Source organism: Nerophis lumbriciformis, linkage group LG14, assembly GCF_033978685.3.
Source record: "Nerophis lumbriciformis linkage group LG14, RoL_Nlum_v2.1, whole genome shotgun sequence".
In the NCBI taxonomy this organism is placed as follows: domain Eukaryota; kingdom Metazoa; phylum Chordata; class Actinopteri; order Syngnathiformes; family Syngnathidae; genus Nerophis; species Nerophis lumbriciformis.
In genome coordinates, this window is record NC_084561.2 from 22274540 (window position 1) to 22298823 (window position 24284).

The following is a 24284-nucleotide window of genomic DNA, read 5'->3' on the forward strand; positions in this document are numbered from 1 at the left end:
CGTGAGCAAATTGTTGAACAGTTTAAGAAAAACCTTTCTCAACGAGCTATTGCAAGGAATTTAGGGATTTCACCATCTACGGTCCATAATATCATGAAAGGGTTCTGAGAATCTGGAGAAATCAATGCACGTAAGCAGCTAAGCCCGTGACTTTCGATCCCTCAGGCTGTACTGCATCAACAAGCGACATCAGTGTGTAAAGGATATCACCACATGGGCTCAGGAACACTTCAGAAACCCACTGTCAGTAACTACAGTTGGTCGCTACATCTGTAAGTGCAAGTTAAAACTCTCCTATGCAAGGCGAAAACCGTTTATCAACAACACCCAGAAACGTTGTCGGCTTCGCTGGGCCTGGGCTCATCTAAGATGGACTGATACAAAGTGGAAAAGTGTTCTGTGGTCTGACGAGTCCACATTTCAAATTGTTTTGGAAACTGTGGACGTAGTGTCCTCCGGACCAAAGAGGAAAAGAACCGTCCGGATTGTTATAGGCGCAAAGTTGAAAAGCCAGCATCTGTGATGGTATGGGGGTGTATTAGTGCCCAAGACATGGGCAACTTACACATCTGTGAAGGCGCCATTAATGCTGAAAGGTACATACAGGTTTTGGAGCAACATATGTTGCCATCCAAGCAACGTTACCATGGACGCCCCTGCTTATTTCAGCAAGACAATGACAAGCCACGTGTTACATCAATGTGGCTTCATAGTAAAAGAGTGCGGGTACTAGACTGGCCTGCCTGTAGTCCAGACCTGTCTCCCATTGAAAATGTGCGGCGCATTATGAAGCCTAAAATACCACAACGGAGACCCCCGGACTGTTGAACAACTTAAGCTGTACATCAAGCAAGAATGGGAAAGAATTCCACCTGAGAAGCTTAAAAAATGTGTCTCCTCAGTTCCCAAACGTTTACTGAGTGTTGTTAAAAGGAAAGGCCATGTAACACAGTGGTGAACATGCCCTTTCCCAACTACTTTGGCACGTGTTGCAGGCATGAAATTCTAAGTTAATTATTAATTGCAAAAAATAAATAAAGTTTATGAGTTTCAACATCAAATATATTGTGTTTGTAGTGCATTCAATTGAATATGGGTTGAAAATGATTTGCAAATCATTGTATTCCGTTTATATTTACATCTAACACAATTTCCCAACTCATATAGAAACGGGGTTTGTAAATTACCTTAAAAAAAGACCCCAATATTTGTACACAAATGCCATTTTTTGTCAGAATGTCATACAGGAACATTTTTTATGTGTCAAACAATTTCTCGTGAGGATCAGTAAAGTTTGTCTAAGTCTAATTGTTATTTTCAATGGTTGTTTGTTTTACGTGTTCTGTGATTGGCTGGTGACCAGTCCAGGGTTCCCCCCCGCCTGTCATCCGAAGCCAGCCATAATGAGGACAAGTCTTACAAAAAATTGATCATCACAACCTCATTTTTTCTTTCTTTCCTGCTCCCTTCAGAATCCTCCAGGTGTGATGAGTGTGCTGGATGATGTGTGCGCCACCATGCATGCCAAAGGCGAGGGCGCAGATGGCACGCTGCTGCAGAAACTGCAGGCCGCCGTGGGATCACACGAGCATTTCAACAGCTGGAACTCTGGCTTCGTTATACACCACTACGCCGGAAAGGTGCTTACCGTGACATAGTCCGACTGTATTTCAGTGAGGTTTGTAAACAGGAGTCCATGTTGTCGTCTCAGGTGTCGTATGATATCAACGGCTTCTGTGAGAGAAACCGGGACGTGCTTTTCCCTGACCTTATCGAGCTCATGCAAAGCAGTGAATTGTAAGCATCCGCCAGTTATTTACCGTACGACACGCTCGCTCCAGTTTAGTTGTGGATGTTGTGTCTCGCCACCGCAGTGACTTCATCCGCAGCTTGTTCCCGGAAAACCTCAACACGGACAAGAAAAGCAGGCCGACGACCGCCAGCTCCAAGATCAAGGAATGGATCTCCTTTAGAGTTATTTGTAACGACAATGACAAAAGTAAATAAGGTCCAAACTTTGACTTTGCACACAGAGACAAGCGAATGACCTGGTGAACACGCTAATGAAGTGCACGCCGCACTACATCCGCTGTATCAAACCCAATGAGACCAAAAGGCCTAAAGACTGGGAGGAGAGCAGGTTAGTGCTATCACCTGGACTCACACACACACACACAAGTAACCCCTTCTTTGTTCATATTTCTATTTCTAGGGTTAAGCATCAAGTGGAATACCTTGGACTTCGAGAAAATATCCGCGTACGAAGGGCTGGTTTTGCATACCGCAGGGTCTTCACTAAATTCCTGCAAAGGTCTGGGAAAAAAACACCCTTTCCACTAAATAGTACAGTTTAATTCCATTCAGTTTGAGCTTTGTAAGGGTACTGAAATATCTGAACCATACCGTACCATCAGTGGTGTCCCTCTGATGGATTGCTTGGTTGATTAGAATGAAGGCTATCAAAGTTAATCATGAATAAGCGGAGATGACTGTATTTTCCGGACTATAAACCGCACCCACTGAATTTTAGAAGTCAAAAAGATTTTTCATATATTAGCCGCGCCGGACTATAAGCGCAGATATACAAACCCCGTTTCCATATGAGTTGGGAAATTGTGTTAGATGTAAATATAAACGGAATACAATGATTTGCAAATCATTTTCAACCCATATTCAGTTGAATATGCTACAAAGACAACATATTTGATGTTCAAACTGATAAACTTTTTTTTTTTTGCAAATAATCATTAACTTTAGAATTTGATGCCAACAACACGTGACAAAGAAGTTGGGAAAGGTGGCAATAAATACTGATGAAGTTGAGGAATGCTCATCAAACACTTATTTGGAACATCCCACAGGTGTGCAGGCTAATTGGGAACAGGTGGGTGCCATGATTGGGTATAAAAGTAGATTCCATGAAATGCTCAGTCATTCCCAAACAAGGATGGGGCGAGGGTCACCACTTTGTCAACAAATGCGTGAGCAAATTGTTGAACAGTTTAAGAAAAAACTTTCTCAACCAGCTATTGCAAGGAATTTAGGGATTTCACCATCTACGATCCGTAATATCATCAAAGGGTTCAGAGAATCTGGAGAAATCACTGCACATAAGCAGCTAAGCCCGTGACCTTCGATCCCTCAGGCTGTACTGCATCAACAAGCGACATCAGTGTGTAAAGGACATCACCACATGGGCTCAGGAACACTGCAGAAACCCACTGTCAGTAACTACAGTTGGTCGCTACATCTGTAAGTGCAAGTTAAAACTCTCCTATGCAAGGCGAAAACCGTTTATCAACAACACCCAGAAACGCCGTCGGCTTCACTGGGCCTGAGCTCATCTAAGATGGACTGATACAAAGTGGAAAAGTGTTCTGTGGTCTGACGAGTCCACATTTCAAATTGGTTTTGGAAACTGTGGACGTCGTGTCCTACGGACCAAAGAGGAAAAGAACCATCCGGATTGTTATAGGCGCAAAGTTGAAAAGCCAGCATGTGTGATGGTATGGGGGTGTATTAGTGCCCAAGACATGGGTAACTTACACATCTGTGAAGGCGCCATTAATGCTGAAAGGTCCATACAGGTTTTGGGGCAACATATGTTGCCATCCAAGCAACATTACCATGGACGCCCCTGCTTATTACAGCAAGACAATGCCAAGCCACGTGTTACATCAATGTGGCTTCATAGTAAAAGAGTGCGGGTACTAGACTGGCCTGCCTGTAGTCCAGACCTGTCTTCCATTGAAAATATGTGGCGCATTATGAAGCCTAAAATACCACAACGGAGACCCCCGGACTGTTGAACAACTTAAGCTGTACATCAAGCAAGAATGGGAAAGAATTCCACCTGAGAAGCTTAAAAAATGTGTCTCCTCAGTTCCCAAACGTGTACTGAGTGTTGTTAAAAGGAAAGGCCATGTAACACAGTGGTTAACATGCCCTTTCCCAACTACTTTGGCACGTGTTGCAGCCATGAAATTCTAAGTTAATTATTATTTGCAAAAAAAAAAGAAAAGTTTATTAGTTTGAACATCAAATATTTTGTATTTGTAGTGCATTCAACTGAATATGGGTTGAAAAGGATTTGCAAATCATTGTATTCCGTTTATATTTACATCTAACACAATTTCCCAACTCATATGGAAACGGGGTTTGTATACCGGTACGTTGTGAAATGAGATATTTACTTAAAAAGATTTTGTAAATGTTAATTCTAAATGGTGCCTGTAACACGGCAGTAAAACAGCTGATCAAACAATAAATGAATAAGATTTTCTCCTTTTTTAATCAAGTTGAAGACGTTTATCTGGATTCTTCTTCTTTGTACTTTGTAAATACTTTGAGTTTGAACAGTTTCTTAAAGTGGATCATTTCAGTACGTTGTTTGATTTCTTTGCTTAATCCATTCCATAATTTAGCCGTTAGCAAAGAAAAATCCACAGATTAGCCGCACCTCTGTACACGTCACAGGGTTCAAAGTTTGGGGGAAAAAGAAGGGCTTATAGTCCGGAAAATACAATTATCACACAATTTATTTTTCTCACACATGCTCCTTCACCTTAACGCAGGGATCTGAAACTGAATATAGCTGGGGGCCACTGGAGGGTGGGCATCACAAAGTATTTACTTCAAAATCATGTTTCAACCACAGGACTTCGACAAGCATCCAAGTCACAGGTGTCAAACTCAAGGCCCGGGGGCCACATTTGGCCCACCACTACCTTTTATGTGGTTGCAAAAACCTTGAAATATGTTGACTTCTTGTGTTGGCGTTGTTGGTCTGAACCACAGGGGGGGAAAACAAGGCAAGGCAAACAAAATCAAGTGCAGCATGGAAGTGCACAGATGAAAAACACTTGTCAAGGTACAGAGAACAATGATCCCGCACAGGCAAGGACCAATAGGTAAAAACTAAATAGGCTGGATTAACTAATTTAAGACAGGTGTGCTAGCAGGACGCAGTACAGAAAGTGAAGGGGCAGCTAAACACAAATCAAGGAAGTAAAGTAGAACCAAAATGTCAATAAACCATTTTGCCATTGTAAATAGGTAAAATAAATTGTACTGCATGTAATTGCAGTTTTCCTTAACTTAATATGTAAAAAGCTATTGCAAGCATTTTTTGGTCAATGAAGCCCCCTTTGAAATCAATTCTATAACAGATGAACTTTATTATCTGCTAGTAACGTTGACTTCTGGTTGCAAAGCAGTTTTTCCATCAGTTTGTTGACATATAATAGGATCAAAAGAAAGGGGCACTACTGTAAAAATATATAATGTGGCATAAATGGCCCATGGGCCGCAAGTTTAAGACCCCTGGCTTAACGGCAGGCGGTTACCTGAAATACGGTGCTGGTTTCTGTACCGTCAGTGATCAGATCAATACAAATGTCAGTGTAAAGATGAGTGAGGAGACTCCGCCTGTCGTATTCTGGGATAACTTTCACTTGAAAATAGTAGTAGATCGTACTTTGGATACAACTGTTATGAGCAAATAAATAACGTAAAACACTTTAAAAAATGTCCATGTGTGATATTCTGACAATAAATTTCAATTTGAGCCAAAATATTGAGGTTTTTCTAATGTTAATTTAAATTATGCAAGCAGGTAATTAGCTATGATTAACAGTGATAAATTCAAATTCAAATGTGTGGTTAGTGTGATTAAAACAATTAATGGTTAGAATTAATAGTTTAATTCAAATAGAACACAAAATACTATTGGGGCGGCATAGCTCAGTTGGTAGAGTGGCCGTGCCAGCAACTTGAGGGTTCCAGGTTCGATCCCCACTTCCACCATCCTAGTCACTACCTTTGTGTCCTTGGGCAAGACACTTTACCCACCTGCTCCCAGTGCCACCCACACTGGTTTAAATGTAACTTAGATATTGGGTTTTCACTATGTAAAGCGCTATGAGTCACTAGAGAAAAGCGCAATATAAATATAATTCACTTCACTTCACACTTCACTACTATATTCACAACTCCTGTGCTTGTAAGAGTGGGTGTCACATTTTGCAGTCAATCTATGAAAACAAAGAGCCAATTTAGCCGATATTTAGACAATACAGTGGTGCCTCAATTTACGAACTTAATTCTTTAACAGGCGTCGTAAATAGAGAAGTTTGTATATTAATGCTAATTTTCAGCAGACTAATGAATAATGGGGTCCAGCCTCGACAAAAGTCCATATTTTAGCAAAACTTTTCTCTACAGTACTGTATATCAAACAAACATAAAAAGGGGGTGATGGATCGACTTTTTCTCTAATAATAACGAGCTGAACTGTCCTCATTTGCACCCGCCCTGCCGACACGCACACACACTGTCACTAGCCCTGTGATGCACTCATTTTGAAATGACAAAACTCCCTAACTTTACCAACCAGGTCGCTACAATGATTAGGAATACAAAATAAAATCCAGTTCATTTTGTCGGCTAATCTACTTTACATGCAGTGTAAAGAATCAACGCTGTGGATACTTCCTGAATGTTTCAAACAGCCCAATTCTTGTCCATTGCTGTCTTTGGACTCATATTGAGATATCAAACCTTGGAAAATGTTGTAAGAAGGCCGAAAACACGTAAAAAGAACACAAAGTAGCAATTAGCACAGAAGTCAACGACAGTACTGCTCTACTGACTGAATAAGCACCAGAGATCGATTAGCCTGCCCACAATGGATGTGCTGCCGGGCACAAAATGGTACGCTGCAGGCACACAATGGGTAGATAAAACGTTTGTAAAATAAAGCACATTTTAATTGGTTTGTACATGAGGGGTTCATAAACCGACGTTCCACTGTACATTTTTGCTTGAAAAAAAAAAATACATGGACGAAAACTGAAAAATATCAATCCTACCCATTGTATCGATACTTGACTCTATCTACCCACCCCTACTATGTATCAATCTATTTTGTACTACGATTGCCCACATATCCCATACTGGATGCTTTTTGTATCCAGGTACGCCATCCTGACTGCTGAGACGTGGCCACTCTGGAGGGGTCCAGAGCAGCAGGGGGTCCTTCACCTCCTCCGCTCTGTCAACATGGACAACGACCAATACCAGATGGGCCGCACCAAGATCTTTGTTAAAAACCCAGAATCGGTAATGAGACTTCTTCGTGTGTGTAAGAGCCTGAGTGCTCAGCAATGTGTTCTCCTTTAGCTCTTTCTTCTTGAGGAGATGAGGGAAAGGAAGTTTGACACTTTTGCCAGGACCATTCAGAAGGCGTGGAGAAGATACATCGCCAGGAAGAAGTATGAGCAGATGAGAGAAGAGGGTGAGTTTGAAGTGTCACATGGTTCTTGAACCTGCCTCCCATTGGTCCCCACGGTTTACATGTTGAAATCCATCATTATGTCCATTGTGACATCAACAGCTTCAGACATCCTGTACAACTCCAAAGAACGCAGGAAAAACAGCATCAACAGGAACTTTGTTGGAGACTACCTGGGACTAGAACAAAAACCTGAGCTGAGACAGTTCCTAGCCAAGAGGGAACGTGTTGACTTTGCAGACTCCGTCAACAAGTTTGATCGAAGGTTCAAGGTAAAACCAATCGCGCGTTCACACTTGTCATTTTTGGTCCGGTTAAAACGGACCAGAATCCGTTTGCTCTGCTGGTACAATTTGTTTGGTCAACTGGAGGACCGGATTGAAGAATGGGGCTGACACCTTTATAAAGGGTGTTAAACCACCTGCCAGTGAACTCTAGTTCTGAGTGGTGTGGGCACCGAATTCCGTACTCTCTTAGGTACCGACCAAAGTCTGTCGGTGCAACCGAGTACCTGTTCTTTTAAAATTAAACAGTGGCCATATTTCGATACCTTTGTTGCACGTGACGTCACGTCCTGTTGCAGACTCGGCGAGTAGTCAGCCAGACTGCCTTTAGTTAATGTTGCAATTTTCAGAAAAAAGGCGCTTAAAAGTACAGTAAGGCTTCACTTTTCAAAATGTGCTATCTCGATGCTAATTTGCATTGGCTTTGCCATAGACTTGCTAAAGATTAGCATTAGTAATTTTTTGTGGCGATTTTGACACCTCCAAATTTGGTAATCAAAACTACAACTAAAATGTATGTTACAAACAGCTGGAGTGTAATAAGTACAACACTTACATTTTTTTAATCTTCTGTCTTTAACTTCTTGATTATTCATGGAACAGAGGGCCGTTCTCAAACACTTTGTAGAAAACACTGAAACATTTTACTTAATGGCAAGGACTACTTCCTAGCTAAGGCAACACACCGTATTCTATACACTATTGCCATCCAATGTCTAGGAATTGCAACTGCATGTAAAGTCTATTATATAATACAGGCAGTACAGTACTTGCAAATGAGACAGAGAAGTGTACAGAAACAAGATAACAGGACCAATAGATACCCTTTTTAACTGCATTGCAGACATCAAGTTATGGATGGCAGTGAATTTCCTGCAGCTCAACCAGGACAAAACAGAGGTTTTAGTTATAGGCCCTGAAGAACAGAGGGGGAGACGTTTACCAAAATTACAAGATTTTAAACCAACACAGTATATAACAAATCTGGGCGTGATTTTTGACTCCCATCTGACTTTTATCCAACATATTAAAAATATTTAAAAAATTGGTTTTACATCTTAAGAACATAGCCAGAGTCCGTCTGTTTCTCTCTCAGGCCAACACGGCGGTGCTAATGCATGCTTGTATTTCTTGTCATTTAGACAATTGTAATGCCCTGCTCTCTGGCCTTCCCAAAAAGAACATCATAAGTCTACAATTATTACAAAACTCAGCTGCACGCGTGCTGACGAGGACCAGAGGGGGGAGCACATTACACAAGTTTTAAAGTCGCTGCATTGGCTCCCCGTCCGCTTCAGGGTCAATTTTAAAGTTCTATTATTAGTTTTTAAGTGTCTTAATGGCCTTGCGTCTTCTTATCTATCTGATCTGCTTTTACCGTATCAACCCTCGCGGATCCTGAGGTCCTCTGGCATTGTCCTTTTAGCTTTACCAAATACCAGAACAAAGACCCACGGTGAGGCAGCGTTAAGCCACTACGAGCCTCAGGACAGCAGAGAGCGTTAAACTTTTTTTTTTTTTAAGGCTAAAGACACACCTTTTTAATCAGGCTTTTTATCAATCATCTGTTTTTTATTATTTTATTGTTTTACTGTTTGTTTTTATTTTAATCAATATTTCTACTATTATTATCTCAATGTTATGTTTTTATTATTGTATTGATGTAATATTTATATTATTTATATTTTATTTTTTACATATATTTTCATATTTTTGTACTATACATATATATATATATATATATATATATATAACTACCCTTCAAAAGTTTGGGGTCACATTGAAATGTCCTTATTTTTGAAGGAAAAGCACTGTACTTTTCAATGAAGATAACTTTAAACTAGTCTTAACTTTAAAGAAATACACTCTATACATTGCTAATGTGGTAAATGACTATTCTAGCTGCAAATGTCTGGTTTTTGGTGCAATATCTACATAGGTGTATAGAGGCCCATTTCCAGCAACTATCACTCCAGTGTTCTAATGGTACAATGTGTTTGCTCATTGGCTCAGAAGGCTAATTGATGATTAGAAAACCCTTGTGCAATCATGTTCACACATCTGAAAACAGTTTAGCTCGTTACAGAAGCTACAAAACTGACCTTCCTTTGAGCAGATTGAGTTTCTGGAGCATCACATTTGTGGGGTCAATTAAACGCTCAAAATGGCCAGAAAAGGAGAACTTTCATCTGAAACTCGACAGTCTATTCTTGTTCTTAGAAATGAAGGCTATTCCATGCGAGAAATTGCTAAGAAATTGAAGATTTCCTACAACTGTGTGTACTACTCCCTTCAGAGGACAGCACAAACAGGCTTTAACCAGAGTAGAAAAAGAAGTGGGAGGCCGCGTTGCACAACTGAACAAGAAGATAAGTACATTAAAGTCTCTAGTTTGAGAAACAGACGCCTCACAGGTCCCCAACTGGCATCTTCATTAAATAGTACCCGCAAAACACCAGTGTCAACATCTACAGTGAAGAGGCGGCTGCGGGATTCTGGGCTTCATGGCAGAGTGGCAAAGAAAAAGCCATATCTGAGACTGGCCAATAAAAGAAAAAGATTAAGATGGACAAAAGAACACAGACATTGGACAGAGGAAGACTGGAAAAAAGTGTTGTGGACGGATGAATCCAAGTTGAGGTGTTTGGATCACAAAGAAGAACGTTTGTGAGACGCAGAACAACTGAAAAGATGCTGTAAGAATGCCTGACACCATCTGTTAAGCATGGTGGAGGTAATGTGATGGTCTGGGGTTGCTTTGGTGCTGGTAAGGTGGGAGATTTGTACAGGGTAAAAGGGATTCTGAATAAGGAAGGCTATCACTCCATTTTGCAACGCCATGCCATACCCAGTGGACAGCGCTTGATTGGAGCCAATTTCATCCTACAACAGGACAATGACCCAAAACACACCTTCAAATTGTGCAAGAACTATTTAGAGAAGAAGCAGGCAGATGGTATTCTATCGGTAATGGAGTGGCCAGCGCAGTCACCAGATCTGAACCCCATTGAGCTGTTGTGGGAGCAGCTTGACCGTATGGTACGCAAGAAGTGCCCATCCAACCAATCCAACTTGTGGGAGCTCCTTCTAGAAGCGTGGGGTGCAATTTCTCCAGATTACCTCAACAAATTAACAGCTAGAATGCCAAAGGTCTGCAATGCTGTAATTGCTGCAAATGGAGGATTTTTTGACGAAAGCAAAGTTTGATGTAAAAAAAATCTTATTTTAAATACAAATCATTATTTCTAACCTTGTCAATGTCTTGACTCTATTTTCTATTCATTTCACAACGTATGGTGGTGAATAAGTGTGACTTTTCATGGAAAATACAAAATTGTTTGGGTGACCCCAAACTTTTGAACGGTAGTATATATATATATATATTTATTTATTTTTATTTTTTTTAGTTGTGTTAATTTCAGTTATTCTCCAGTGTGGACGCCTCAAAGGTGGCAATTTTCCTCAAATCCTCAGTGCCATGTTATGTTTGCTTTGTCATTGACAATACTGCTGTGTGTGTTTTATTCTCTTCTTCTATTTTTGTTTTGTTTTGTACGGTACTTTGTGTTTGCCATTTGCCTGTGCATGAAAAATACTATATAAATAAAGTTTGATTTGATTTGATAACAACTGGACACCACAGCTTAGTGTTAAATTAGAAATATATGTATATATTTTTTTGAAACAATTAATATTTATCGTATATGTATGTATGTATATATGTATATATGTGTGTATATATATATATATATATATATATTTATATATGTATATATATATATATATGTATATATATATATGTATATATGTATATATATGTATATATGTATATATATATATATATATGTATATATATATGTATGTATGTATTATGTATGTGTATGTACATCATACAGCGTCCAATCTAGGCCCGACTTTATTCATATGATTTGCTCACCCCCCTGACTGAAATACAAGTGCGTATTACAATGACCACCAAGTATCTTTTTTAATACATTTTTGGTACTGACCACAGTACTGGACTAGAAGTGTGAACGCACCCTCACAGGATATCAGACATAGTAGACATTTTGAAATAGTTACTGTACGTTTGGACTTCACTCACTCCCCTGTCTTTTGCTCTCATCTTTTCTGTTTTTTTGCTCATTTTTCTCACTCCCTGTTTTCTCACAACCCAGTCCATCAAGAGAGATTTGATCCTCACCCCCAAGGGCATCTATCTGATTGGTCGAGAGAAAGTGAAAAAAGGTCCGGAGAAGGGGCAAATAAAGGAGGTGTTGAAGCGAAAACTGGAGTTTGGGAGCATCGATGGTGTCTCTCTCAGGTATACTGTATGTTGTTATTGTACTTGCTGTGGAATTCTGCCCCTAAAAAGAATGTCTTACCTGCTCAATATTATATGGTTTAATTGGCAATAAGTCAACAATTATAATAAAATGAAGAACAGAAAACTAAATAAAAAGGTATGTCTCGATCGGATATTGATTCCAGGTTTCGGTCCAATATTAGCAAAAAAACAAGCATCAGATTTTTTCAGCTTGCATCTAAAATCTCCGATACAAGCAGTCCTACAGCGTGTTTATCGTGCAAATGTCCTCCAATAAGCACACACGATTGATCTTGTAATCATGGGCTATAAGCTACTGGTTGCAGCTGCACAACAGCTAAGCACACATGCTAGACATACGTAATAAGTGTCTTTAATTGAACAATATTGCAGTCTAAACCACAACATTTGTCAACGGTATCATATAATCGTAGTTGCATATTACTTAAAAACAAAGTCTCCAAGGAAGAATATAATAAAAAAATATACAGTAACGGAAGTGTCTGCATCAATGAACTTACTGCATTATGAGCAGTGATGGGTTAAACGATACTAAAGCTCCGAGGCTTTACGAAACACAAGGAGTGATACTGGATGTTTGTATCACATTAAGGGGAAAAAAACCATGTGATCGGTTCAGCTGCTGTGTCATTTGACCGCGAAGCACCAAACTGGGTTCATCAAGAAGAGCTTCTTTTGCTCACAAGTGACAGCTCGTACTAAATTAAGTCGGAGGATTTTTTTTTTTTTTCGTTTCCATCATCAATCTAAATGAAAGTAATAAATAAAAAATAATAAAATGGAACTAAAAAAACAGAAAATTAGGATTTTGATTATTTGATTACTATTTGGTTTATTGGCCATAGTTGTGCACTTCATATTCCTTTCTGCACACTATTCATGAAAAAAAAAAATGTTAAAAATTATGTCTAACCATTCATTTTATTTACTCCAAGGAACTTCAAACTTCCACTTCCTCTTACTAGGGGTTGAGGTGCTTGGGACCATAATAGCTGAATAGACAAGTGTTTTGTCAATCACAAATCTCTAACCAACACATTTTACACAGAAATTAGGCTATTTTCAGGGAGAAGTACGTCATGCCTGCGTACAATATCACAACAAATGGCAATCATATGGTTATTGTCAGTACTATCAGAAAACAAAGACTAAAACTAACTACAACCAATGGTTATGCTGGTGAAAATAAGTAGAGCATGCGTGGATGTGAGTGTGAATGTTGTCTGTCTATCTGTGTTGGCCCTGCAATGAGGTGGCGACTTGTCCAGGGTGTACCACGCCTTCCGCCCGATTGTAGCTGAGATAGGCTCCAGCGCCCCCCGCGACCCCAAAGGGAATAAGCGGTAGAAAAAATGGATGGATGGATGCTTAGCAGCCTAATGTACGGCCAAAACTAAAGAGAAGACATTTTACCAATGTATGCCTATAAGCCACTGTTTCAAAAGTTTCAGGTTGCCATATAACTTGGTACATTTAGTCCACAATACGCAAACATGAATGAGGACTTCCTTTATCATGAGATTTGGCTTTGTCCATACGTTTCACATCGCCATGACAACCGTGCTAATGTTGGAACCCATTTCCTCAGCGTATCAGCATATTGAGAACCAAATAGGCACTGACACTATCCATATCCACATAGGTTTTATTTGTCGAAAATATATGTTGCCCTGTCAGTTGAATGAGACGTCAACATACAGGCTAACAGGCATATATTTCCCCCGTATATGTCCATGTGTCATTGACCGGGCATGCAAAGAATTACATTAGGACCTGAGCACCAGCACACTAAGCATTCGTTGCACGAACATACTAGCTTTGTTAGACACGATCATAGACTGTATTGAACAATATAATTTACATACAAAATTTCCATTTCCATTTATTACAAGTAATAAGAAAACGTAAATGCCATACTTACCTATCAAGGAGGAAATTAGCAAGTTTGGCGTCAGACGAAAAAATCTTCTCCGCCTTCAGTCGTCTCCATCTTTCAAATGCATCCCCGATACAAATCCTCGTTTTATTCCTGGCTTTGTCATGAATAAGTTGAGAATCGTAACGAGGCCTTTTAGGTTTACTAAGGTCTGACATGTTTAGTAACTTTACCAGTGGCAGTAGCTAGACGAAGATGGCCTGGCATAACTGGCAACCTGGATGTGACACACTCACGGACTTTCTAATTGGTCAAACGGCGGAAGGCGGGGCATCGAAATGAAAACAATAACAAGATTTCGGGGCTGTAAATCAAATTTTGAAATGAGCATATCCCGGCTGAACTACTGTTATCAGTTATAGAGGTATCCAAAAAGAACATGATTTAATAATGCCTTTTGACATATCAGGGCCATTTAATGATGACTTGACATGAAATTATTACATATGGCTCCTTTAACAAATGACCACTCCACTTCAACTCAAAGAGTAAATCCAAACAAAATTATGAAAGTATGTATAATTCATGGCTGATAAAATGTCAGATCAATATTGCTATAGTATCGGAAGTGAAAAAGTCGTATCGTGACTAGAGATGTCCGATATTATCGGCCGATGAATGCTTTAAAATGTAATATCGTAAATTATCGTTATCGGTTTCAACCTCCCGATTTTCCCAGGAGACTCCCAAATTTCAGTGCCCTTCCCGAAAATCTCCCGGGGCAACCATTCTCCCGATTTCCACCCGGACAACATTATTGGGGGCGTGCCTTAAAGGCACTGCCTTTAGCGTCCTCTACAACCTGTCGTCACGTCCGCTTTTCCTCCATACAAACAGTGTGTCGTCCAAGTCACATAATATATGCGGCTTTTACACACACATAAGCGAATGCGAGGCATACTTGATCAACAACCATACAGGTCACACTGAGGGTGGCCGTATAAACAACTTTAACACTGTTACAAATATGCGCCACACTGTGAACCCACACCAAACAAGAATGACAAACACATGTTGGGAGAACATCCGCACCGTAACACAACATAAACACAACAGAACAAATACCCAGAACCCCTTGCAGCACTAACTCTTCCGGGACGCTACAATATACACCCCCCGCTACCACCAACCCCAACCCTGCCCACCTCATCTCTAATCGTGACACCTATTTCTTAAGTTATTTTATTATTAAATTATTTTAAAGTTGAATGTAAACATACTGTGTGGAAAACTGTTTTCAGTACGAGACAGGATGATTTCTTCATCCTGCACGAGACGCAGTACGACAGTCTGCTGGAGTCCAACTTCAAGACCGAGTTCCTCAGCTTGTTGTCAAAACGCTACGAGGACGCGACCAAGAGGAAACTGGCAATATCCTTCACGGACAGGTAGAGGAAAACATGTTTCACGTTCAGGCCAAATCCTACACGTTCCCTCTTTCTCACCACAAGACTGGAGTTCAGAGTGAAGAAGGAGGGTTGGGGCGGAGGGAGCTCCAGGGTGGTTGTGTTCCAAAATGGAGCGGGGGACCAGGCCGAGCTCAAACCTGCAGGGAAGACCCTCACTATCACAATAGGGAACGGGCTACCAAAGTCATCCAGTAAGTAAACATAAACAATGACTCAACAACAGTGATGACGTAATGAACGGTCATACATTTAGGAATTGTAACATTTGTTCAGAACCAACCAGGAAGAGCGGTCTGCAGTCCCTCGGTGGAGGGCGAAATGAGAGAGCCGACAGAGGTAAATGGAAGCCGTGTACCATTACAATGGCAACATTTTCAAAATCTCTAAATTTGCACATTACCTGATCGTATACAGAACAGGAAGTTGATATGAGGCTGCCGCTATAGAAGTTCCTGTCTGCTTAGTGCCTTGGTGAACTTATAGATTTTGTGGCGTGCGCTACGTCCTAAGTGTACCAGACGAAGCAGGGTCTATTATTTGTTTTCTCATTGAAACAAGTATTTCCTGTTTGCTAGTGCGCGAGCAAGTCGACACACTCAGGGCCATTGGTTGAGGGCGTGGCTATTTCTCTTTGTCAGCAAAGTCGCTAATGGAACGTTTGCAGAAACATGTTTTACACCAAGACTTTCTGCACTGCGTAATGTTATTAATGCATGTGTGAGCTTAGACTTAGACTTAGACTTAGAAAATCTTTATTGTCCCCGAGGGGCAATTTGGTTTGCCGCAGTAGTCATTAAAAAACAACGTTCAACAGTAAAACGAGGTACAACAGTAAAAAACAAGGTGCAACAGTAAAAACAAAGTACAACAGTAAAAACAAGGTACAACAATAAAACAAGGTACAAATACATAATAATAATAATAATAATAATAATAATAATAATAATAATAATAATAATAATAACTGGGATTTATATAGCGCTTTTCTAAGTACCCAAAGTCGCTTTACATGTAGAACCCATCAATCATTCACACCTGGTGGTAGTAAGCTACTTTCATAGCCACAGCTGCCCTGGGGTAGACTGACGGAAGCGTGGCTGCAATTTGCGCCAACGGCCCCTCCGACCACCACCCATCATTCATCATTCAATTCACCGGTGTGAGTGGCACCGGGGGCAAAGGGTGAAGTGTCCCGCCCAAGGACACAACGGCAGCGATTTTTGGATGGTAAGAGGCGGGGAGCGAACCTGCAACCCTCAGGTTTCTGGCACGGTTGCTCTACCCACTACGCCATGCCGTAAAATACATACAACATACAAACCATCATGAAAGCATTGAGCTAAAAACTAAAAACATTTGTAAAACAATAAAAACTAATCATCCCACTAAAGTGACTGCATAGCAGCTAAGCTTGTTTAAGAAGCTCATTTATAAAGGCAACAGCTGAGGGAACAAAGGATCTTATGTATCTGTTGTTTTTGGCCTTTCTATTGGTAGGAGTGTACCTGCATCCTGAGGGTAAGAGTCTAAACTCTGAGAAGAGAGGGTGCTGAGGGTTGACCAGAATTGCCTTTGCCTTCTGGATGACTCTGGCCTGATAGATCTGGTTCAGGGGGTTCAAGGTAGTGCCTATGGTCTTTTGGCATACCTTGATCATACCACCCAATCTATTTTTATTGGCCACACTGAAGTTACCAAACCAGGAAGTGATGGAATAAGTTCAAATAGATTCAATACAAGATGAATAGAACATCCTCATCAGTGTCCTATCAACCTGAAAGCCCCTCAGTCTCCTCAAGAAAAACAGCCTCTGATTGGCCTTCTTACAAATACGGTCAGTGTTGGCATCAAAGGTCAATTTATTGTCTAAAATTGTGCCTAGATACTTGTAATCATGGACTATCTCAACAGCAGAGCCATTAATGAGAATGGGTGCTTTGGCAGGGGGATCACGGCAAAAGTCAATGTACATCTCCTTCGTTTTATCGCCATTAAGCTCCAGGTACGAATCATCGCACCATTTTACGAAGTTCTCCAGTTGAAGTTCCCTCAATCGCCACACACATCCATCCATCCATTTTCTACCGCTTGTCTCTTTCGGGGCCGCGGGGGGTGCTGGAGCCTATCTCAGCTGCATTCGGGCGGAAGGCGGGGTACACCCTGGACAAGTCGCCACCTCATCCACCACCAACACAGATAGACAGACAACATTCACACTCACATTCACACACTAGGGCCAATTTAGTGTTGCCAATCAACCTATCCCCAGGTGCATGTCTTTGGAGGTGGGAGGAAGCCGGAGTACCCGGAGGGAACCCACGCAGTCACGGGGAAAACATGCAAACTCCACACAGAAAGATCCCGAGCCCGGGATTGAACTCAGGACTACTCATGACCTTCGTATTGTGAGGCACACGCACTAACCCCTGTTCCACCGTGCTGCCCTCGCCACACACAGTCAGCATGAATTGGGGTGGCGTACGTGAGCTAGCAGGTGCATCAAAGATGCCAGTGGTTTTGCTGTGAAAAAACTTTATTTACAAAAAAAAAATTAAATAACTATATTTGAATGCCCTGTCGATTGAATGAATGGGACTACCAAGATGGAGGATTATACATATTAGCTCCAAAACGTCTCCAAACTGAACTTTTACACACTTTCATAGGTATAATATGTAGAATACAGTGGAGCCAAATCCAGTACTTTTTTGGCACCGACCGAATCCCGCCGGTCTTACCAGGCACCGATTTACGTAAAATCCAAAAAAGCCAGCTCTTCGCACTTCGGCACTTGGCGATCACTCCAGCAGTACTGAGAGCGGATTCATCCAATCTACCTCTAGGTAATGTTGCAATTTTCAATGCCAACAAAGAGATTGACTCAAAAAAATGCTCCGACGTAAGTAAAGCAAGGCTCCACTTTTCCAAAAATGCGCTAGCTTGATGCTAATATACATTGGCTTTCCTATTGACATGCTACTGATTAGCTTTAGGGATTTTACATGGTGATTTCAACACTTTCAAATCTGTTAATGAAAACTACAACTAGGATGCACGTTACAATCAAACAGCTGGTGCGTAATGAGTGCAATACTGACAGTATTAACTAGAGGTGGGAATCTTTGGGCACCTAACGATTCAATTACGATTCAGGAGCTACGATTCGATTAAAAAAATATTGATGCATCTTTAATTTATAGATATTCATGCAGTTTTCCATTTCTTTCCATTTCACTAAATAAGCGTTTAGCACTTGCAACTTTAAACAACAGTACATTTGTAATAAGAAACAGTTACATTAATTCTCACATTTATTAAATTAATGGAAATATGTGCAAAACTGCAACATAAGTGCCCTAAAATGAAGGAGCTGGTCGGATCTCTTGGTGAGATGCAGTCAGCCACATTTTAGGACTGTCTGCATTACTTTATTTACAATAAATAAATCGATTATCGACATGAAGTAATGGATTTTACAATCATCCAAGTCCGAATTGCAATGCGTCTGAAAATCGAGTATTTCCCCCACCTTTAGTATTAACACATTGTAGGGCTCAACAGACTGAACTGACCAACACACCATGAACCAGGGATGGCCACACTTTTTCTGCAGGCGAGCTACTTTTCAATTGACCAAGTCGAGGGGATCTGCCTCATTCATATATATTTATTTATATATATTTATTTATGAAAGAGACATTTTTGTTAACAATTTAAAGGTCTTTAATGATAATACAAGTATGTTTAACACATATACCGTATTTTTTGGACTATAAGTCGCAGTTTTTTTCATAGTTTTGCCGGGGGAGCGACTTATGTGTGAAATTATTAACACATTACCGTAAAATATCAAATAGTATTATTTAGCTCATTCACGTAAGAGACTAGACGTATAAGATTGCATGGGATTTAGCGATTAGGAGTGACAGATTGTTTGGTAAACGTATAGCATGTTCTATATGTTATAGTTATTTGAATGACTCTTACCATAATATGTTACGTTAACATACCAGGCACGTTCTCAGTTGGTTATTTATGCCTCATATAACATACACTTATTCAGCCTGTTGTTCACTATTCCTTATTTATTTTAAATTGCCTTTCAAATGTCTATTCTTGGTGTTGGGTTTTATCAAATAAATTTCCCCAAAAAATGTGACTTATACTCCAGTGCGACTTATACAGTATATGTTTTTTTCCTTCTTTATTATGCTTCTTTGGCCGGTGCGACTTATACTCCGGAGCGACTTATACTCCGGGAAAAAAATTCCTTTCTTTCATGAAGACAAGAATATAAGTCGGTGTATTCTGATGACTTGCATTAATTGGAATCAGACAGTAGTGCTGATAACGTCCACATTTTCAAATAGAGGAGGAAAAAAGTCCTTCTTTCTGTCCACTACCACATGAAAGTGGTTGGTTTTTGGCATCTAATTTGTCCAGCTTTCATACTCCTTTTTATGCACTTTATAAGAAATACATTGGCGGCAAACTCCGTAGCTTCCTAGCTTCTGAACACCAGCTTTCTCAGACTCTTATTTTGTTAGCGCAGGCAGGATGAAGCAGCGCTTTTATTGTGAAGATGTCAGGTTCAAACACTGATGACATCTATTAAACAGACGAGAAGCAAAGAATCATGCAGAGACAGAGTTAAATTTGGCTCAATTGAGGAGACACGTTTTTTAGGCTGTACTCTAGTTACAAATCCAAACTACGTTCTAAAAGTCCAGCCCTCGTGCTTCCTCTATTTATTTGGGAGGTCCCTGGTTACATCACTGAAGCTGTCACTGAGGGAAGGGGGTAATCTCGACAGCTCCAGTTAGACACAGTATATGATTATACAAAAATGCAAATCTGTTGACAGTCGTGAGATCGCCCTGTCTCTGCTTTGTCTGCATCAAGGCGGTGTTCGGCCTTGGCAGTCAGCAGGCCGTTCCTGGACACAGACACTGATACGAGAATGGCTTGCAATCTTTTGGATTGCCAGCCTTGCACAGACAAATAAAAATACAATTTCAGCACAATTGATAATAACTATAGCAACGGCCCTTAAGCATAAGAGTTGTGTGATAATATATACATTATTATTCTAACAGAAGACAGGAACTGTGCAGAGTTTTGACAGCAGGTAAGGCGCCAGAGTCTGTTGACATAAAAAGTGGTTCTTGCCCGCCTTTCAGTAATTTCTTAATACTGATCTGGCAGCAGCCAGCGTCATCTCACAAGATCCTCGGGTGCTGTGAATGTCAATCAAGTGACGAAAAGTGAAGATTGATGATTGCAAATTTTTAGGACTTTTTTTTAATGCCTGGCTGGCGATCGACTGACAACCCTCCGCGATCGACCGGTAGGTCGCGATCGACGTCATGGGCACGCCTGCCATAAACTATACACTACTGCCATCTAGCGTCTTAGACTTGCAACTTAGTGTCATATCGGCAAATGAGATTCAGAAATGTGATAATGAAACAACAAAAATTGGATATGAGAGCCAACATGGACGAATAGAACAGACAAGCCATTGTCTGCTCACAGAAAAACAAAAATCCCAATTTATGATTTGATTCCCTCGAATGGCCTTGACGCTGCAACAATAGGAGCAGGCTGTTCTGTAAACATCCCCGAGGACTCTCAAAGATGGACGCTTTTGACCTCCCTCCCACCTCCACAACACCTGGAAGTCGAACTTTGTTTTTTTCCCTTGGACTCAGTCTGGACCCCCTCCCGAGGGTCCAGCCTTTGACTAATATTTTTTACTCTTCCCCCCTTTCCCAATATCACCTTTTTCCCACCTTTTTTAAGGAGCGCAGTAAGTGGCTGATCCGTTGGCGGTCCTGTTCTTGTCTCCCTGTAACGTATGTCTGCTCTTAATGGGACTGTGCCGAAAATGTAATTTCAGTTCTTATATGTTTTGTGCATGTTAAAGAATGGACAATAATAAAGCATCCTGAATCCTGAAATAACAACTGGACAGCAGTTATCATAATCAGCTCATTTATATTTATCAAACACACAAAATTACCAAAAATTGATACCGTTGAGTACCGGTATCGTTTCCCAGGTACCAGGAATTAGCACCGTATTGGTTCAAATGTCAACCATAATAGCAACGTAGCTAGCTGGGATAGGCTCCAACTCAAAATTGTGGTTCCTTCAAGTACATACAACGAAATGATCGTTTCTGTGCCTCGTTAGCGGCGATTAGTCTTACATCTACTCTGTTTTTCCACAGCACACCAGAATGAAGCGAACAAGATGTCCAGAAGACCCAAACAATCCGACACCACATACTCCTCCCCGCACAAACAGAGCCGGCCTCCGCAAGCGGCACTCCCCAAACTGGGCTTTCAGAAATCAGCCAGAGTCTCAACCCAGAACCACAACAACCAGGGGAACATGGACTTCCTTAATGTTCCGGATGAGGGCATGTCAGGGTGAGAAAAGTAGGCTACAGGAAGGGGGAGGGTAATCATCACAGCAGGTCAGCTGATGGATTCGGTACTTTTATAGGCACCGACTAAATTCCATCAGTACTGCCGAATCACGTGACATCTAACAATGAGATTTTTTTTCGACGCCTTTGTTGCACAAGACGTCATGTCCAGTCGCAGGCTAAGCCGACTCAAACACTTGGCGGGGAAACAAGCAGTCAAGCAGCCTCAAACTGCCTCTCGGTAATGTTACAAATTTCCACGCCAACAAAGCAAGTATGCCTGATAAAAAAAACACTCAAACTTTCAGTAATGCGCTAGCTGGATGCTAACTTAAATTGGCTGTGTCATAAACATGCTACTGATTAGCATTAGCGCGTTACATGATTATTTCAACAACTCCAAATTTGGTCTGGAAAACTACATAAGATGCACGTTACAATCAAACCGCAGGTGGGTACTAAGTACAATACTTACAGTACAGACACTTGGACAGCACAGTTATCAGCTCACTGTTGAATGTTAAATAAAAAATGAGACTGTATTATTAAACAATTTAACATTTATTAACACATAAATACACAAAAGTACTGACAATTGGTATTGTTGAGTACCGGCATCGATTCCCAGGTACCAGGAATTGGTACTAGAGATGTCCGATAATATCGGCAGATAAATGCTTTAAAATGTAAAATCGGAAATTATCGGTATCGGTTTCAAAATGATCGGTATCAGTTTCAAAAATTGAATTTCATGACTTTTTAAAACGCCGTTGTGTACACGGACGAAGGGAGAAGTACAGAGCGCCAATAAACCTTAAAGGCCTTTAAGTCACATAATATATTTTCACACACACAAGTGAATGGAAAGCATACTTGGTCAACAGCCATACAGGTCACACTGAGGGTGGCCGTATAAACAACTTTAACACTGTTACAAATATGCGCCACACTGTGAACCCACGCCAAAAAAGAATGACAAACACATTTCGGGAGAACATCCGCACCGTAACACAACATAAACACAACAGAACAAATACCCAGAACCCCTTGCAGCACTAACTCTTCTGGGACGCTACAATATACACCCCCCGCTACCCCCTACAAACCCCCCCCCCCCCCCCCCATTAAATCACTCCACTCTCCCCAACCCCGCCCACGTCAACCTCCACATGCTCTCTCAGAGAGAGCATGTCCCAAATTCCAAGCTGCTGATTTGAGGCATGTTAAAAAAATAATAATGCACTTTGTGACTTCAATAATAAATATGGCAGTGCCATGTTGTTGTTCCATAACTTGAGTTGATTTATTTTGGAAACCCTTGTTACATTGTTTAATGCATCCAGCGGGGCATCACAACAAAATTAGGCATAATAATGTGTTAATTCCACGACTGTATATATCGGTATCGGTATTGGTAATTAAGAGTTGGACAATATCGGAATATCGGATATCAGCAAAAAAGCCATAATCGGACATCTCTAATTGGTACCGTATTGGTTGAAATCCCTAGTGACAATACATCGATTTACCAAAACATTGTGATATTTCACCTTACAATAAAATGATCGAATTGTTCAAACCCATATTGTTTTTTTTCTCGCCTTAAACTAGTATTTTACCCTTCGGTACATTGTATTTTGTTATATAAGAAAATTGATTCTGAATTGAATTGTCACCACAAGAATCGCAATATAATCCAATCGTGAGGAGCCCAAAGGTTCCCACCTCTACTAACCTTAAGAGCAAAGTCGCTAAGTTGGCAACATGATCACTCCTGTTATGTCTTCTTAATTATATGGCAGACCAGGTGTGTATTAGTGTGTTAAGAAGCAGAGTTACGACGCCTATGGAGTTGTAACGACAAGCCGTTACAATATTTTTACAAGCAAGGGTGAACAATTGGTGCCAATATGTTTGGTGGTGCCCCAAATGTGTCCTGGCGAGCTGCCACAAATAAATGCATGTATGGGAAGTTCTGTAATTAGACTCAAAGTCAGAAAAATGATTATTAAATATTTAGTCATTTTTGTAATTTTTTTACTAATTTGAAGGCAGTGACATTAATTTTTCACGCATTTTATTGTGACAGGAAACAGAGGAAACAGAGTATTGGTCGGCGTCCTCCTCCTGCTCCCAAACCTCAGCCTCGCCCTCAGGGACCCCGCTGCCGGGCGCTGTATCAATACGTCGGCCAGGACACCGACGAGATCAGCTTCGAGGTCAATGACGTGTTTGACCTGGTCAAAGAAGGTGCGTGGACCCTTACAGCAGTGTTTTTCAACCTTTTTTGAGCCAAGGCACATTTTTTGCATTGAAAAAATCCGGAGGCACACCACCAACAGAAATCATCATATTTTAGTGGCTTTTTCTCTTTTTTTTGGTATTTTCCTGTAGCGGTTTCATGTCTTCCTTTGAGCGATATTTCCCGCATCTACTTTGTTTTAGCAATCAAGAATATTTCAGTTGTTTTTATCCTTCTTTGTGGGGACATTGTTGATCGTCATGTTATGTTCGGATGTACTTTGTGGACGCCGTCTTTGCTCCACAGTAAGTCTTTGCTGTCGTCCAGCATTCTGTTTTTGT

General features: G+C 40.7%; 1 protein-coding gene across 2 annotated transcripts in view; it reads left to right on the top strand.

Annotated features, from left to right (window-relative positions):
* Window positions 1-24284, top strand: part of myo1f (myosin IF) — a 62937-nt gene that overhangs the window by 37620 nt on the left and 1033 nt on the right. For both annotated transcript variants that reach the window (XM_072914657.1, XM_072914656.1), the window contains 14 exons: window positions 1473-1640; window positions 1712-1797; window positions 1875-1954; window positions 2032-2140; window positions 2213-2311; window positions 6975-7119; window positions 7180-7294; window positions 7394-7563; window positions 11754-11899; window positions 15101-15247; window positions 15311-15459; window positions 15542-15604; window positions 21501-21702; window positions 23791-23951. In XM_072914657.1, the coding sequence (XP_072770758.1) occupies window positions 1473-1640; window positions 1712-1797; window positions 1875-1954; window positions 2032-2140; window positions 2213-2311; window positions 6975-7119; window positions 7180-7294; window positions 7394-7563; window positions 11754-11899; window positions 15101-15247; window positions 15311-15459; window positions 15542-15604; window positions 21501-21702; window positions 23791-23951 (1840 nt within the window). The remainder of the gene's footprint in view (window positions 1-1472; window positions 1641-1711; window positions 1798-1874; window positions 1955-2031; window positions 2141-2212; window positions 2312-6974; window positions 7120-7179; window positions 7295-7393; window positions 7564-11753; window positions 11900-15100; window positions 15248-15310; window positions 15460-15541; window positions 15605-21500; window positions 21703-23790; window positions 23952-24284) is intronic.